This window comes from Brachionichthys hirsutus, unplaced genomic scaffold, assembly GCF_040956055.1.
Source record: "Brachionichthys hirsutus isolate HB-005 unplaced genomic scaffold, CSIRO-AGI_Bhir_v1 contig_714, whole genome shotgun sequence".
Classification (NCBI taxonomy): domain Eukaryota; kingdom Metazoa; phylum Chordata; class Actinopteri; order Lophiiformes; family Brachionichthyidae; genus Brachionichthys; species Brachionichthys hirsutus.
Genome location: NW_027180475.1, coordinates 49,018 through 64,752, shown reverse-complemented (window position 1 = coordinate 64,752; position 15,735 = coordinate 49,018). Strand labels below are relative to the sequence as shown.

Sequence of the window (15,735 nt, the reverse complement as noted above, 5' to 3'; positions counted from 1 at the left end):
TCATCACTGGAATAACGTGTCAGTGATTAAAAGATTTGCAAAACTAAGCATGGTGTGAAACTGTCAAGCAGCATAATGACTAACAGATACTGAATTAATTAATTAATGTATTTATTTATTTTTTGCATTAACATAAGCATCCAATGATTTCATGTTCTCTTCTTTCAATTCTCACGTGCCAAAAATGTTACCTTTTCTTTCAAACAAGCAAGATTAGTACCGGAGCCTAGTATCGGTAATTAATGGTTGACTCTGGTCATGTGGAGAACTCCAAACACATCATCCTTCCGTTCTTTTCTTTAATGATTGACTACAAAAAGCCACACACATACACGGGGGGGAGGGGGGGGGTTCAGAACAAGCAGCTATTTATTTATGTATTTATTTATTTTCATGGCCAACATATACCCCAACCACAAACCAAACAGGAATCCCCTTGGAATATGATATTTGCAGATGACGTTGTGATCTGCAGTGAGAGCAGGTAGAGGAGAATTTAGAGAAGTGGAGGTCTGCTCTGGAAAAAAGAGGAATTAAGGTGAACAAGAGTAAATGAGAAGGACCCAGGGTGAGCAGTGTAGTTGCAAGACGTAAAGAAGGTAGAGGACTTCAAGTACCTCGGGTCAACAAATGTTTCACAGTGTATTTAACACAATTTCAGCCATGAAGATTTTCACATTTTACTTTAATTTTTATCAAATATTATACCAGATCACATAAATTACCACATTGATTTTCCTCTTTTTCAGTTTCGCACATTTGACCCATGTAAACAGCTGTGGTGCAGTCACCCTGACAACCCTTATTTCTGCAAAACCAAGAAGGGCCCCCCACTCGATGGGACAGAATGTGCAAACGGAAAAGTAAGTTGGTCTTTTACTTGAATTGCTTGAATTACCAGAGATATGTGAACATCCCACAGAAGTGTCTGGACATTGAGATTATGTATAATCACATGATCCATTTTAGCGATGTCCAACATGTGTGTTGGACAATAAGACATGGCTTCACAATCTGTGTTCCTCTTCCTACCAAACCTCTTGTCTAGGGTTGAAATCACATTCGGTGTAGTCAAGTAGACATAGGTCCACAAACTGTTAGAATGTATTGTTTTGTATAATATTGACATTTTCCTTTGCTGGAACAAAGCATGTAGACTAAACCTTAAAAATGGCCTCAGACTTAACTGACTTAAGAGTCCAGAGCACATCAATATGACCTTTAAAGAGCCTTCACATTACTTTCTTAGTATCCTTTATTAGGTTTTCTAACCCTTTCTTCTGAATGCTGTCATCCACTTTAGTGGTGTTACAAAGGTCACTGCATGTGGAAAAACCCTAATCAGGTCAAGCACGATGGTGCCTGGGGCTCCTGGAGCAAGTATGGCTCCTGCTCTCGCTCCTGTGGAACTGGAGTTCGTTTCCGGACACGTCAGTGCAACAACCCAGCGTAAGAAGCAATTTTGCTTTGCTAATTTTGCCCTGTAATTGTCCACGTGTAAAATCTAATCTAAATTCATCAAAGAGATTTTAAAGAGGCTGTCCTTATTAGTATGCTGTTTTTTTACTCACTTGTTTTGGCTCTTCTTTACATCTTTGTTTTATATGCAGCCATGAGCGAGCAGACTATAGCATTAATCTATGCACAGCAGTCATCTATTAGCCATGTCCCCTCAACATGGATGGTTTGGGAGATACATTTATTTATTAATTTCATTTATTTAGTCTACTAGTGAGAGTCGTAGACGGTTGAGACCAATCACATCCGTCAAATAAGTAACGGTTCTGATTTTGTGTGATTATGGGCATTTGGTGAATTTCAATTTCTGTTATTGCATCAATGTGAGAAAACTCAAGTGCCTGATTAATTTGTGGACAGACTAGATAATGCAATGTGTGAAAAAGTGACTCTTTTTTTCAGATGCTAATATTGCACTCAGCCTTATTATAATCTCTGATGATCATTTGTTTTCTTCCGTCAGACCCTCAAACGGAGGTCAGGACTGCCCAGGAGTAAATTATGAGTATCAACTGTGCAACACTGATGGTTGCCCCAAACACTTTGAAGATTTCAGAGCTCAGCAGTGCCAGTTACGTAACGGCCATTTTGAGTTCCAAAACACCAAACACCACTGGCTGCCCTACGAGCACCCCGACGGTAAGGAGCCAAATGTCAGCCGAATGTTTTGTTTCTAGAATAACAAAGTAGCAATGAAAGCTGATGACCACAGAACAGCACAAAGGTACTGCATATCCTATAGAAAGATGTCCAGTACAGATTTATACAGTTTCAAAATATCAGCTATTCAGGATTTTGTATTTTCTCTTTTTATGCTTTTAAATTGTTTTCTTTTGTTGTTGTTCTCTTATCACTGCACCAATAACCCTTGTTCAAAACAATGCAAACTCAAAATGTGCCCTATGTGTGGAGGGAAAGTGCAATATGACTATAATATTAATATATTACTATTAGTGCAATATGACTATAATATTAATATATTACTATTATTTAGATGTACGGCACAAAATCTAAAAGTGCCTGGCAGCACGTTTAATATTGTACTTTTTGAAACGGGCAAATCCAAATAAATTCAAAGGATGCTGCAGACAGAATCAACAGTGTGGATAAGCATGTATGTTCTCAGGAGGTCCTAACCAGTTCCCAATGGAACAAGATAGCTGGTTTATTATGTTTCAGCAGAGGGTGAAGAGCCAAACACAGACGCAGGCCGGAGATAGGAAGATGCAGTAATGAAAGTACCAGAAGCATTGTAATTTAATGGACTACCTTTCATTGTGCTGTTAGCGAGTCTCTCAAATCACCTATTTATCTGTGTGACCTTCAACTGGCCAGTTGGTGGACGTTAATTTCAAGTCAGTTTTTTTCAATTCTTGCAGAAAAAAAAACATTGGCAGTGTGAATTATGGGCAGGAGTATGGAATGTTTTTGTTATCAGTAGTTGTCAATTAAAAACTTCTGCATAACTTCAGAAACATAAAGGAATTATCTATCTACATTCATAAAGTTGCATTTATTTATTTATGTATTTGTTTTCTGTTTTGTAGCGAACAAGAGATGCCACCTTTACTGCCAGTCTAAGGAAACGGGAGACGTGGCATACATGAAGCAGCTCGTGCATGATGGGACACGCTGCTCGTACAAAGATGCCTACAGTATCTGCGTTCGTGAAGAATGTGTGGTAAGAGTGACAATGCAACATGTTGGTATGATAAAGGCATTTAAATACATCATCTATCGGTACTCAAGTGCAGGCTAATTGAATCTTGAAAGCTTTGAGGGGTAAATTACCCAGTCAGATGTTGATAAGCTCCAAAGTTTGTATCAGCCTTGACTTTAAACATGCTGTAATGAATTCTGGAGTGCTGGTAATTTACTGTTTTGTAATCAGTGTTTCTACTATTTAAAGGGGGCATATTATGTTACTTTTACTGTGTTTCTAGTGGTTTCGGTTTATTACCAACCGAAAAACTGAAATTACGTCATCCAGTGAATCATGCGTAGTTTGTGTAGTTATATAATTAAGTATTGAAACATGTCTGGCAGCGTTGTGATGTCGCAACTGGAGCACGCTCACAAGATGTGCGTACACTCTCCCTGTGTCTGCGCTCCGCACGTCCACGCTCTACCTGTGGCTCATGCATGAGTCAAAGAAGAAGAACGGAGTGGATACAGTTTATTTTTGGTGATAATGTTCTGGCAAAAATGTTTTAGTGTGCATTAATAAAGTCACCTCACCGGTTACTATGGTAGCGTGTCCCACAGCTGAATTTAACAACTGCAGTAATACAGCAGGACAAGTGAAAAGCAGATGATTTTGACAAAAATGTCCGACTGACTCTTTATTCGAAATGACAGCTTGACAGTTAGTCCAATAACAATTTAATGAATTGATCTTACAAACAAATTATAAACATTTGTATCCAGTAAGCGCTAATAATTCAATAGCAGATGGGGCCTTGGTAAAAACACACAAATTGGCTTCGCATTTAAAACTTGTTATGAATTTTGAACTACAGTAATCCCTGTACAATAATCAAAGCATCTTTCTAATTGTTTTCTTGGTCTTCAGAAAGTTGGCTGCGACAGAGAGATTGGCTCTAATAAAGTTGAGGACAAATGTGGAGTTTGTGGTGGAGATAACTCCCATTGCCGCACAGTTAAAGGAACATTCACCCGAACGCCAAAGAAAGCAGGTGAGAACACATTAACCTGTATGAATAGTCGTTTTCACAGAATATATATATTTAATATTAATGATTTCTCCTAATTCTTCCCTGCATGTTTGCCAAGTTTCCGTTGCTGATTGTAGGTTGTTGCTATGATTATTTTGTGACTAATGATGTCCTATTTCAACAGGAATTACATCGCAAGAAAGTATGATGAGGTCATTAATATTGAACATTTTATTCACAATGCAAGCTACTGTCTTGTTAGTTTCATGATGTAGGCCATCCAGTAAGATTTGGATTCAGCAACAAATTTAACTTGTATATTCATGGTTTTATGCAGCACCTTTCCTGATTCCACATCTTCCACACATTCTTGTGGCAAACAGTTGAGGACAGACTTTAAGCTTGACAAATAAAAAAGGGATTTAAGCATCTATATTTTCCTGAAATGTGACATAGAGAGGGAGTCGGCAAGTGACTCATGCATTGCAATGCATTTATACAGCTGGGAGAAAAAACGAAAATAAGAGCTTGAACACATTCATCCTGACTATTACAAATGAGCTTAAGTAAAAATAAAAATGTAGAGAAGAGGATTATGATATTGTCACTCCTCTGCCTTTGCAGAATGTGCAGTTGAATGCAGCAGACACATTGCATAATGTCTGAATTCACTCTAAAACTTGGTAAACTGTGTGTACTGATACACACACATGAGGTGCAGTTTAACAGATGAACATTGTTATGTTTAACACCTCCTGTAAACAATTTAATTTCTATTTGCTTGTGCTTACAGCGAATACACTGAACAGTCAGTTATATTTGATTAGGCCCTTTATAGAGAACTAATTAATTCTTTCCTATTCATTTATTAATTAATTTGTTTGTTTTGTAATCATTTTTGCAAGATAATAATCAAATTTAGCCAAACTTATTAAAACCTCTTTATTACAGCTACTTATCTTTTTACACCGAGCAATAAAATTAGCACAATTTGTTTTGTTCAGGTTCATTTTGTAGATTAAAATGTTTGGTTTGTTGTGCTCCTGAGGTAATGGTGCTGATCAATTAATTATTATTTATAAATTTTATTTGTTTATTTTTCAGTATCAAATGGCACAATTAGTTGGTTGAATAGGTATTTTATGTGAATTTAAGGCAAATTCATGCTGTTAAATCTTTTCCGGTTTGGACAAGAAAACAAGGTTAATATTGTTATTCTTTGTTGTAAGTGGATTTATTATATCGTTATTTATTTTTTTAGTATTCCTTAATGTTAATAAGGACACAATGTTATCAGAGGTGTACTTGTAACAATTTTATAGACTAATTTGACTATAGCATTTGAGAAGTGTTGCTTTACTTGAACCTAAACTCAGTATGGAGGCGTGTCCCCATAATATTGTCAACACACACACATACACACACAATGGTCATGAAAATATGAAATGAAAATGACATAATAGCTTCATCAAACTATTCCATGGTGCATTTCTGTGATCATTCCTTTTGTTAACAACGCATTTAACTACTCACATTTTTTAACAGGAAAACAGTTAAGCAAGAGAGACCAAAAAGAAACATCTTTGTTGGAAAACACAATATGCAAGTATCCAGAATCTGTGAATTATTCACAACCACCTGTCCAGCTTGTAGAACAGAATGATGCCTAACACCATAGTCACTAAGATACAATAGTGTCATAAGCTGCTGTTGCTTCCGTTCCTTTTTGCTTCCTGTTTATTAGGTTCAACTGTCACAGGTTCTTTGTCCAGCTAAGTCTGTAAAACCCATGTCCATGTGGTTCATATACATGCTGTTATTTGCTTTACAGCCTAACAAACTAACTCTAAATTATGCAGCTGAAAAAAGTCACATTAAAGAATCCTGCAGATGTTTGGAATGAATCTGGTATTTGTTGGCCTTTTAATGATTGAACCCCAGCTGGTATGCTGATGCTTGGTTCAGCCGAATAATTTGCACGCAAGTACTTTTGGGATTTTCAGTTTCCTATAATTGGCTGCAGAGGATTTGCTCTCTCATGTGGATTAATTTATGTCTTGCCAATAAAGGGGGCAGTAGCTGCACCTCTGCTTCCATCTTTGTGTGAACCCTGCACCAGTGTGCCAGTTCGATTTATAGTCATCTATATAATCGGCCCAGTCCTGGGCCTACCTGTCAAATCTAAAGTCAAGTAATTACATAGCTGTAGTTCAGTCATGGTGATTGGCAAGCAACCCCCACCAAATGTTTTGCCTCTTCATATAATGTGATTTGTTCTTTTCCCTGCTATGCTAATTTAATAAGCCTTCAGGTGCTAGTTTTGCTGAGAAATCATATGATGGCGAAATGGAGACGCAAGGAGACACTGTGAGACTAACTGATTAATTTCATTCTGAAGGGAAGACCAGAGGAGCCTTTTCTTTCCCAAAAGGAGCTCGGAATGTGTTTGTAAATGAATCAGAAGACTCTAGAAATGTAATTGGTGAGTTGGAGCTGGTTTGTAAAGGGTGGACATCCGTGTCAGAAGAAGACTTTGCTACCCTAGTTTCCCACAATTCTGTGACTCATACCCCATTGAAACATGGCTAAAAGATCTTTTCATTCACATCTCTGCTCATAATCAATGTGAAAACACAGAGGCTTCCTGTCCTGATCATTAGTTGTTTCACAGCAGTATAATATATTGGTATTTCCCAAAAACATTTCGATGACTCAGCAAACAGATGTGAATGAACGCCTTGTTTCAATGAAACTTTTTCCTGCAGGTTTCCACACTGTGGAGGAAATCAAATATAGTTATTCTCCATTTTTCCCTTTCACAAAAATGTCTGATCATCTTCGTAAAGCAAAGTGAAATGAACTTCTGAAACAAGCGCGATGTCCATCCAGTGCTGAGACACGTCTGCTGAACTTACCCCTCTCTGTCTTATCTTTCCTAACCTTTCTGCTTCCGATGCCGCTGATACAAACGTGGCAAAGGTCACCTTAAGATGTTTCTCATTCCTCCTGGAGCGAGACATGTGATCATCCAAGAGCATGAGGCTTCCCCTCAAATTCTTGGTAAGTCTGACCCACTAACACAAATGCATAAATAAATAAGAGGATGCTAATAGCTCGCCACCATCCTCTTTGCTTAGAAAACAAATAGGATGATGAATGGCAAAATTAGAGATTAGAACATTTTCTTTACTATTACCCCAGGCAGATTGTACATTTCGGCCTTCATAATGTTTATTAATTATTCAAAAGTCTTGATTGCAAAATTGCTATGGATTTTTGTCTTTTGTTTTCATAATATTGTTGAAGTGAATTGACAGTTAGTTCATCCATCCATCCATCCATCCATGTCTTCCATTATCTGGCATCAAGCTAAGCAGGGTATTTGTGATGTCATTTTCCCCCCAACTTGTTTTTACTGTAGTTGATCATCGAACTAAAATGGTTATGTCTGGCACTACTAACACGACTGTGTCGTCAGTTTGCTTGATTTACCCCAATTAAGATGAACAGCAAGAAATTCCTGATTAAAAACAACTGCTCACTGACCTGGGAGCTTCTTCTCCCCCACATAGCTTTTTTTATTGGGAATATTCTGATTAATTTGCAGGGGTACACCCCAGAAGCATCGCCAGCCCATCGCGGGGAAAATGTTTTTTGACCACAGAAAATATTGGCCAAGTTGTCGATCAACGGGGGTTTCGTTCAACAACGAAATCGTTAAGCAACGCGGTCTTTGGAACGTAACGCCGTCCTTAAGGGACATATTGTGAATTTTTAATTGCAGTATAGGATGAGAAGGACGAGTCAAAGGATGAAATTGTCTTTATTATTAGTAGCAATTATGTTTCTTCCTTTTTAAATGCAATACATTAGGAATGCATGTACTGTAAAGTGTAGAAAAAAACTAAAACCAAGAATGTTTGACACCTTTTAGGAAGGCAGATTTATGAATGAAGCTTTCCCTCAGGCAAAGTAATATTAGCCATTTGGTAAAAAAATATTGATGACCTAATTCATAGTCTGACTTCTGAAATACCAGTACTCTGAATGCCCATCAGGCGAATTATTGTTGGTTCTTTAAGTATATGCAAGAAAAGTGTGATTATATTCACACCATTATCCATATAGAGTTTTTTTTAGAGTTGGCAATCTTTTAATCTTTCCCCCCAATCGTTCTTGTAAAAATTGCCTTTCCGATAAAAGCCTCTTTATAGAGCTCAGTCAAGGGTACATTAACTGAACTGCTGTATCCTTGTAATGGAGCATGCCTTAATTTCTTCTGGGGGGATGTTTCTGCTCTGGGGGGCGGAAGAAGCTGAAAAAAGACCAACAAAATCATGTCGAGTCTAATGTAGGTATATGACATTATCATTTCTGTAATTCCCACACAGAAACACGGATTACTGCCCAAATAAAACTATTATCTTCTTAATTAAATAGTTTTTTTTCTAACCTACTGGGTCATTGTTCTCTAAAGGACTTATATTTAAACAAGAGTGTTGTAATCACTTTAACAGGACAGACCCAGTCAATGGTCAGAGCGATATTTAGCAGCTACTTCTCTGTGCTTCAGGGAAGGACTGCAGTGCCAGAAGAAATACTGTCCATTATCAGAAAGTGACTGCTGCAGAGGAACATCTAGATTCTAGAAGATGTGATTTCCTTTATTTTAACAAATGACAGCCATGATGCTAGATTTGACTGTAAATGTAGCTTTTGATGATGCATAAACCTTATTTGGACATCACATGCTTGAAAATAAGTTGTTGATTCTAGCTGATAATTCTTCCTCCCAGTTTGGTGACCAGCATCCATCCTTCCTGTCGCTGTCACTACTCTGTGAAGTGCTTATGGATGTGATTTTTCTTTTTTCTTCCGTTCATTCTCACTTCTCTGAAGGCGTTAACATCTCCTGTACGGTTCTAGACTGTGATTCAGTTAATTATCATGACTCCACAGTCTATCATGAATGTAACTGTGAATCACGTCTTGAATCAAGCATTAAGTGTGAGTTATTTTTGCTTTTATACAGCGGATGCTTTGGTCCTTTCCGGTCAGGCTGCTTCCTTGAAATCACTCCGTATTGTGCAGGCAAAACTGTCGAACTTGAGAAAGTTGGCAAAGACATGGGTCATTATGTCAACTCATTTTTGTCATACATAGATCAATCAGGCATGTTGTCATTGCAGTCATTACACAAATTGTAGAAATTGTGTAATGACTGAAAATAGACGCCATCAATGTCCATCCATGTCGCATAATTATTTTGAATATTCTTAGGACTCCATGGATCACTTGAGCAGCATTCATAGTCAATCATTTAGGACATTTGTAAATGATGTATTAAATCCATTTCAGCTTTGTCAGAAGCTCACAATTAGTGCCTATTTTACAGCAATCAAGAACCAGGTGACAGGGCATTACATTCTAAATGGAAAAGGAGAGGAGGTTAAGTCCAGGAGCTTCATTGACTTGGGAGTGGAATGGCACTACATCATCGAGGAGGACGTGGAGACGCTGCACACTGACGGACCTCTGCATGACCCCGTGGTGGTTCTGGTAACATTTGACACATCTTCCTCTATCATATCTATTGTTGGAGTTAATCACATGTTTCCATCACAATAAGTGTTATTATTGTGATGCAATATAAAATAATCAGCAGTTTAAACGGTTACCCTCATTAATTTCCTGTCACGGTGAGATTTTAATTAAATCTGTCCTTTTATTTTATGTATATTTATCTTTTAATATTTTTATTAATGATTTAATTGCTTCCCCTCTCAACATCCAATCTGTGATTTTATTTGGTTCATATTTTGTTGACCTGCCTTTGCTTTGTCAAAGCACTTTGTAAACGCTTTTTAAGAGGTATTTTATGAATGAGGTTAACATTATTATTACTATTATAATTTACTGAATTAAAGTAATTAATTAACCTATCATCTCTAGATTGTTATTATAATTGCAGCACGCGTCCATGGTAACCCGTGAGGCGACGTTTTCAGCACACGATAAAACATTTTTGGCAATTTTTGCCGAAACATTACCACAAAAAATGGACTTTATCCACTCCGCTTTTCTTCTTCGACTCATGCAGGAGATGGGGAGAGCGTTGATGTGCCAAGCGCACACACACAGACACTCTTCCCCGCTTCAATAGATAATCAATTCCACCTCATAACATACAGCATAGAATCGATACCATAAAACATTCATTCATTTATTTACGCTAATTTGCAGCCCCTGTATTCAAATGCAGATATGCTACATGCTAGACAATCTTCTTTTTCTTCTTTGCGCTTGTCCCATGAGGGGTTGCCACAGCAAATCAGTGTTCTCCACTTCACCCTGTCCTTTGCATCGTCCTCCCCAACACCAGCCACTCTCATGTCCTCCCTCATTACGTCCATGTATCTTCTCCTGGGTCGACCTCTAGCCCTGTTCCCTGGTAGCTCCATCCTCAGCATCCTTCTACCGATATAACATATCGATAAGCAATGCTATGTTAATAAATCTGATTAAAGTTTTGTGGGGCTTTTCTTTCCTTCTGTGCAGATTATCCCCAAGAACAATGACACACGATCTACAATAATGTATAAGTACATCATCCATGAGGATTCAGTGCCAGTCAACAACAACAATGTCATTCAGGAGGACACATTTGAATGGGCTCTGAGGAGCTGGTCTCCATGTTCGAAACCGTGTGGTGGAGGTAAATGATTACCATCAAGATAGGCAAGAATGGGGAGGAATGATTTACGTCTCTTTCTACTTCGATATTTTCCGTGTCATTGCGCAGCATATTTTACTTAGGGTAATTTAAAATGGGCCGACTTACGACTCAGTCAGCATACGACAAAATCCTCAGAACCAATTGTGGTTGTAAGTCGATGACCCCCCCCCCCCTGCACTCACTTCTTCAGCCTTCACATTCTCAGCAGCGACCAGCGAAATCTAGTGGATGACTGTAGCGGCAATACGCTCTTTTGAAAAGCTTTATTTTCAAGAATAATTTGGATTTTTATCTTAAAATATGAATGAAAAAGAAAAATTGGTCTTCCTCAACCAAAAACATGCAACATAGATGCACTGATCACTCTAAATTGACCGTAGTTGTGAGTGAGAGTGGGAATAGGTGGTGACATGTACCCGTCCTCCACCTGAAGTCAGCTGGGACAGGCGCCAGAGTAAACTTGATCCGGATAAGCAGCTACGAGACAGATGTTGATTGTCTTGTCTTCAAGAAAATGAATAAATGAATAAAATTGATTTTATAAGATATAGCAAATCTACTTATCTTTATAATATAATGCATTGACTCCTTCAACAGGCTTTCAGTACACCAAGTATGGATGTCGCAAGAAAGGAGACACTAAGATGGTTCATCGAGGCTACTGTGATGCAAACAAGAAACCAAAGCCCATCCGCAGAATGTGTAATCTCCAGGACTGCACGCAGCCACAGTGAGTACACACTTCCCAGCCTCCTTCACGTGCACGGCCATTGCAGTGTGAACAGATGTTAAAGTGTCTGCTGCTGGCTGTTCTGTTCAGCTTTTCAAACAAATCGGTGAGGGATAGGTAGAGAGAATGTTTTCTTGGGCGAAAACTAAAATAACTTTTTCCTCAACACACAGATTACTAGATTGTGTTTGCCATCTTGTCCTATTGGCTCATGAATGGCTGCAGTTAATGGGACTTTACTGAAATTAAATTAAATTAAAGATTAAGATGATCTGAAGCTGCGGTTCAGGTATAATATGTCTGTGTGGTCAGTCTTTTTACATTTGATTTCAATTTGACATCATTTGATAACCGAGTCGTTTTGTCAGGAGCCAAACTTTCCAAAATAAGTGAATTCACACTCATTATCTGGCTGAATTATCTGACCCCCCGCCTTGCATCTTGATTTGACTTGTCATTCGTTGCTGTTCAAACAAACAAACACCAATTGGCAGTGAAGCAAAGCAAAGCCGGCTTGTTTAACTGAATATCAAATATAAACACATGTAATCCTCTCTAATAATTAAATACATAATAGTAATATAACAAGCTCTTGGATTCAACAGTGCAGCACTGGAAGCAAAAATATTAACCCTAATCCCATGTGAGAGAAAATTGTTTCTTTTTATAAGATGAAACTGTCGATTGACAAATTAATTAATTGAATGATAATTGCAGAAAACCCCCGAATGTGTCGCCAGGATATCGATGGAAATATCAGTTCCCTATATCATAATATGTGATATTGATAAATGGATCACTGTAATCAACAAACATTGTAGATCTTGCACTGTTCTTTAAACTAGTGTACGAAAAAATGTGATTTCTTTTTCAGTACATAGTCATCTGAATCTGAATATTATTATTTTTTATTTTTTCCCAGATGGATGTCCGAAGAATGGGAGCATTGTACTAAAACGTGCGGCAGTCTGGGCTTTCAGATCCGGATGGTTCGCTGTGTGCAGTACCTCCAAGACGGCACCAACCGCTCCATCCACACCAAGTACTGCAGCGGCGAGAAGCCGGAGAGCCGGAGGCCCTGCAACAGAGTCTCATGTCCTGCCCACTGGAGGATTGGAGCATGGTCCGAGGTTCTGTATCCGTCCATCCATCTGTTCAATAGACGCTGAGTAAATATATCACACTTGGAGCAGCTGATAAGAGATTTAGCCAGAAATACGTCTGGCTGATTTAAATTTTTAATATCGCCTCATTTTTTAATTACTGACGTCACTACCACCCTAATATTTACTGTAGATTTGACTCACTTAAAAGGCACAATGCCTTGTTGTATTTCTTAAGTTGAGAATTTTCTGTGTAAAGATAAAAAATTAGACATCAGACATTTCTTGTCATCACAGCATCTTATCTGAGAACACAGAAGTTGTTCCTGCGATGCGATCAAAACTCCAATAAATGAGACATCGAGCTGAATGTCGGAGAGCAGATAAGAATGCAACACAATCCGATTCGGTTCTTCGTGTCAGCTTTAAATTTATGTGAGCCGTAAATCAGATGTTTGATTGCATTGTTGTTACCAACCTACATTTTAAGAGTAGAACTCTTTAAATGCACGTTTGTGCTGTGCATGCATGTTTGATAGGGATGCAATTCACAACCAAAGTCATGATTTGAATCAGGTCTGCTCTAAAGGGAAAAGTCATTCTCATTTTATGAAGGCAAAATACCTCAGAATGAAGTTTCTTTTACTTTGGTCTATTTGGACACATTTGTTTTTTGTCATCAGTTTTACTTATAACCCTATAAATGATTATATGTATGCTAATTAAATATATGAAATAAATTTATCTCTGAGAAAATGCTGAAGTGAAGACATTTGTGATCCAAAGCTGATTTTCACTTGGACGTCATGATGTGCCACAACAGTTCCCTGGCCACTATTATATCATTATAACTCAGAAGGGGAGATTGTCGCCATGTTTTACGGTTGGATACGGAATCGCTGACACTTGTATTCGATTGTGTCAGTATTTCCCTCGAGGGATTCAGCTCTGCCTTTCAGAATCAAAAAGTTATTTGCTGATTGTGAGTGAGCCGCTGCTTCTATTCTGCGACAGTGCTCTGCAACCTGTGGAGAGGGCACGGAGAGGCGGCTTGTCACTTGCCGGATCGGGGATCAGTGTAATGGAGAAAAACCTGACAACGTGAGGCCATGTCGGCCGGGACCCTGCCATGGTAAGAGTTGCAATTACTATGAACTGAAGGAAAATGAATAGCCCGTGACAAATTAAAAACTCACGTGCAGTGTCTTCTTGATTCTATAGGGTCCAGCATTTCAGGTAAGGGTGGTTAACATTTAAAAAATGCTGTCATAGTATTCTTCCCTATTAAAGATGAACATGCGCAGCATTCTCTTCTTTGTGTGAAAGTGAGACAGAGTGGGGGTCGGGGTGAGGGGGTTTAGTGCCCTGTAAAGAATCGTCCTACACAGTCTCGCTGCTTCCCAGGCTACCTCACTGTGTGCTCCTTTACTTTCAGATGAACCATGCAATGGAGACAAATCCATCTTTTGCCAAATGGAGGTCCTCGCTCGATACTGCTCTATTCCTGGCTACAACAAACTGTGCTGCGAGTCCTGCAGCAAGCGAAGTGGAACCCTGTCTCTATTTGCAGAGGCGGCTGAGACGGAAGAGCACGTCCGCTTTGGATCGGCCACACAGCTGCTAGAGACATTAACGGCTTCTGCGGCGGTCAACAGCGCCCGCGGGGCTAAACAGATGACAGGCAAAGGAGCCGGAACAAAAGGCAAAGCCGGCAAACAAGTCACCACTCCTGGTCCTGTCAAGACAACCCAAGCAAAAGCCACAACTGCACCAAAGCGGGTTCCACGCCACGCTGGCAGGAAGCTGCCTGCTGTGGCGACAACAGATCCGACTGACAGTCAAAAGTGCAACAGCTCGGCAGATAGTCGGTGGCCTCAAGCTTATTCTGAAGCGGAGAGATGAAAGTGACAGCCTTCCCCTTCAGGACTCCTGGATCAGATAATCCAGCTTCAACCTTTTGCCTTCTCACACTAAAAACACCACAAAGAGGGAAACGCAAATACAAGTGCTGGTTCACTTTGATGTTGAGTATTTCCCCTCCCTTCCCATCCCTGATATTGACCCCCATACCTTGTTCTCATGAGTAGAAAGGAAATTATAAATCTTCAGCAACAGGTCCAGAGCAGTTTTTGGCCACGTGAAACAGAGCCTCGTACTAAATTATTTGAAGGTTGAAAAGAAGATTTATTGCAACTAACATATATCTTGCTACTTTGCTCCAAACCTTTAAGCATTCAATTTCTCCTCCGATTGGTTCTTTTCACTTATCTTGTGATTTAATGAATCCGGCCCGTGCTGTCTTCAGTGTTTCTGCAACCCCCCCAGCAAAAACACATCAAAAAAAAGATTGTGCGCAGGTCCAGTTCTTCATTGAAAAGTAATCCTTGGCAACAGAAATTAAAATGCCCTTTTTCTTGAATGGCACAAACTGCTTTTAACTTCTAACTGTTTTTGTGAATCTCGACTCACATAAAGTTAAACTATTCCACAGATGCAAGGTGGCCAGAATTAGGCCAGTGACGACAATGGAAATGGTTAGAGACGCACGGATTGTTTTATATCTGATCATGTCTATTTCGAGGTGCTATACAATTTCTATGGAAATAGGTATTTATAAAGGCTCCTGTAAATACTGTACATTAAAATATCAGTATTATTTTAATAAGCTGGTGATGCATGCAAACGTAAACTTCAATCAGATAGAATAACAAAGGTTATTCTGAATGTTTACCCTTTAAGCAGCAGTGTTAAACGGTCATGCCACTGTCACATGCTACATGAAGGCGCACGTTACGCTATGGAGAGCTGAAATATATTAGTCAAGTTTTAGAAATATGTTTATTTGCTTTCTTGTTGAGCGCTAACAACATTTTTATATCAGTATAGTAAGCTTCAGCAAGGAGACGGTTAGCTTTCAAGGACTGAACATATTTTATGTTTAAGGTGCGCAAAGCTATTTTGTTAACTTTGGAC

At 38.9% G+C, this 15,735-nt stretch overlaps 1 protein-coding gene across 1 annotated transcript in view; it reads left to right on the top strand.

Annotated features, from left to right (window-relative positions):
- The window catches only part of LOC137915210 (A disintegrin and metalloproteinase with thrombospondin motifs 3-like), a 56,513-nt gene extending 41,849 nt beyond the window's left edge, over positions 1–14,664 (top strand). The window contains exons 11-24 of the mRNA XM_068758650.1: positions 750–863; positions 1,304–1,449; positions 1,982–2,157; positions 3,066–3,199; positions 4,091–4,214; positions 6,592–6,675; positions 7,173–7,253; positions 9,589–9,752; positions 10,752–10,908; positions 11,527–11,659; positions 12,582–12,789; positions 13,777–13,894; positions 13,984–13,998; positions 14,198–14,664. Of these exons, the coding sequence (XP_068614751.1) occupies positions 750–863; positions 1,304–1,449; positions 1,982–2,157; positions 3,066–3,199; positions 4,091–4,214; positions 6,592–6,675; positions 7,173–7,253; positions 9,589–9,752; positions 10,752–10,908; positions 11,527–11,659; positions 12,582–12,789; positions 13,777–13,894; positions 13,984–13,998; positions 14,198–14,664 (2,121 nt within the window). The remainder of the gene's footprint in view (positions 1–749; positions 864–1,303; positions 1,450–1,981; positions 2,158–3,065; positions 3,200–4,090; positions 4,215–6,591; positions 6,676–7,172; positions 7,254–9,588; positions 9,753–10,751; positions 10,909–11,526; positions 11,660–12,581; positions 12,790–13,776; positions 13,895–13,983; positions 13,999–14,197) is intronic.
- Positions 14,665–15,735: the final 1,071 nt, after the last annotated feature.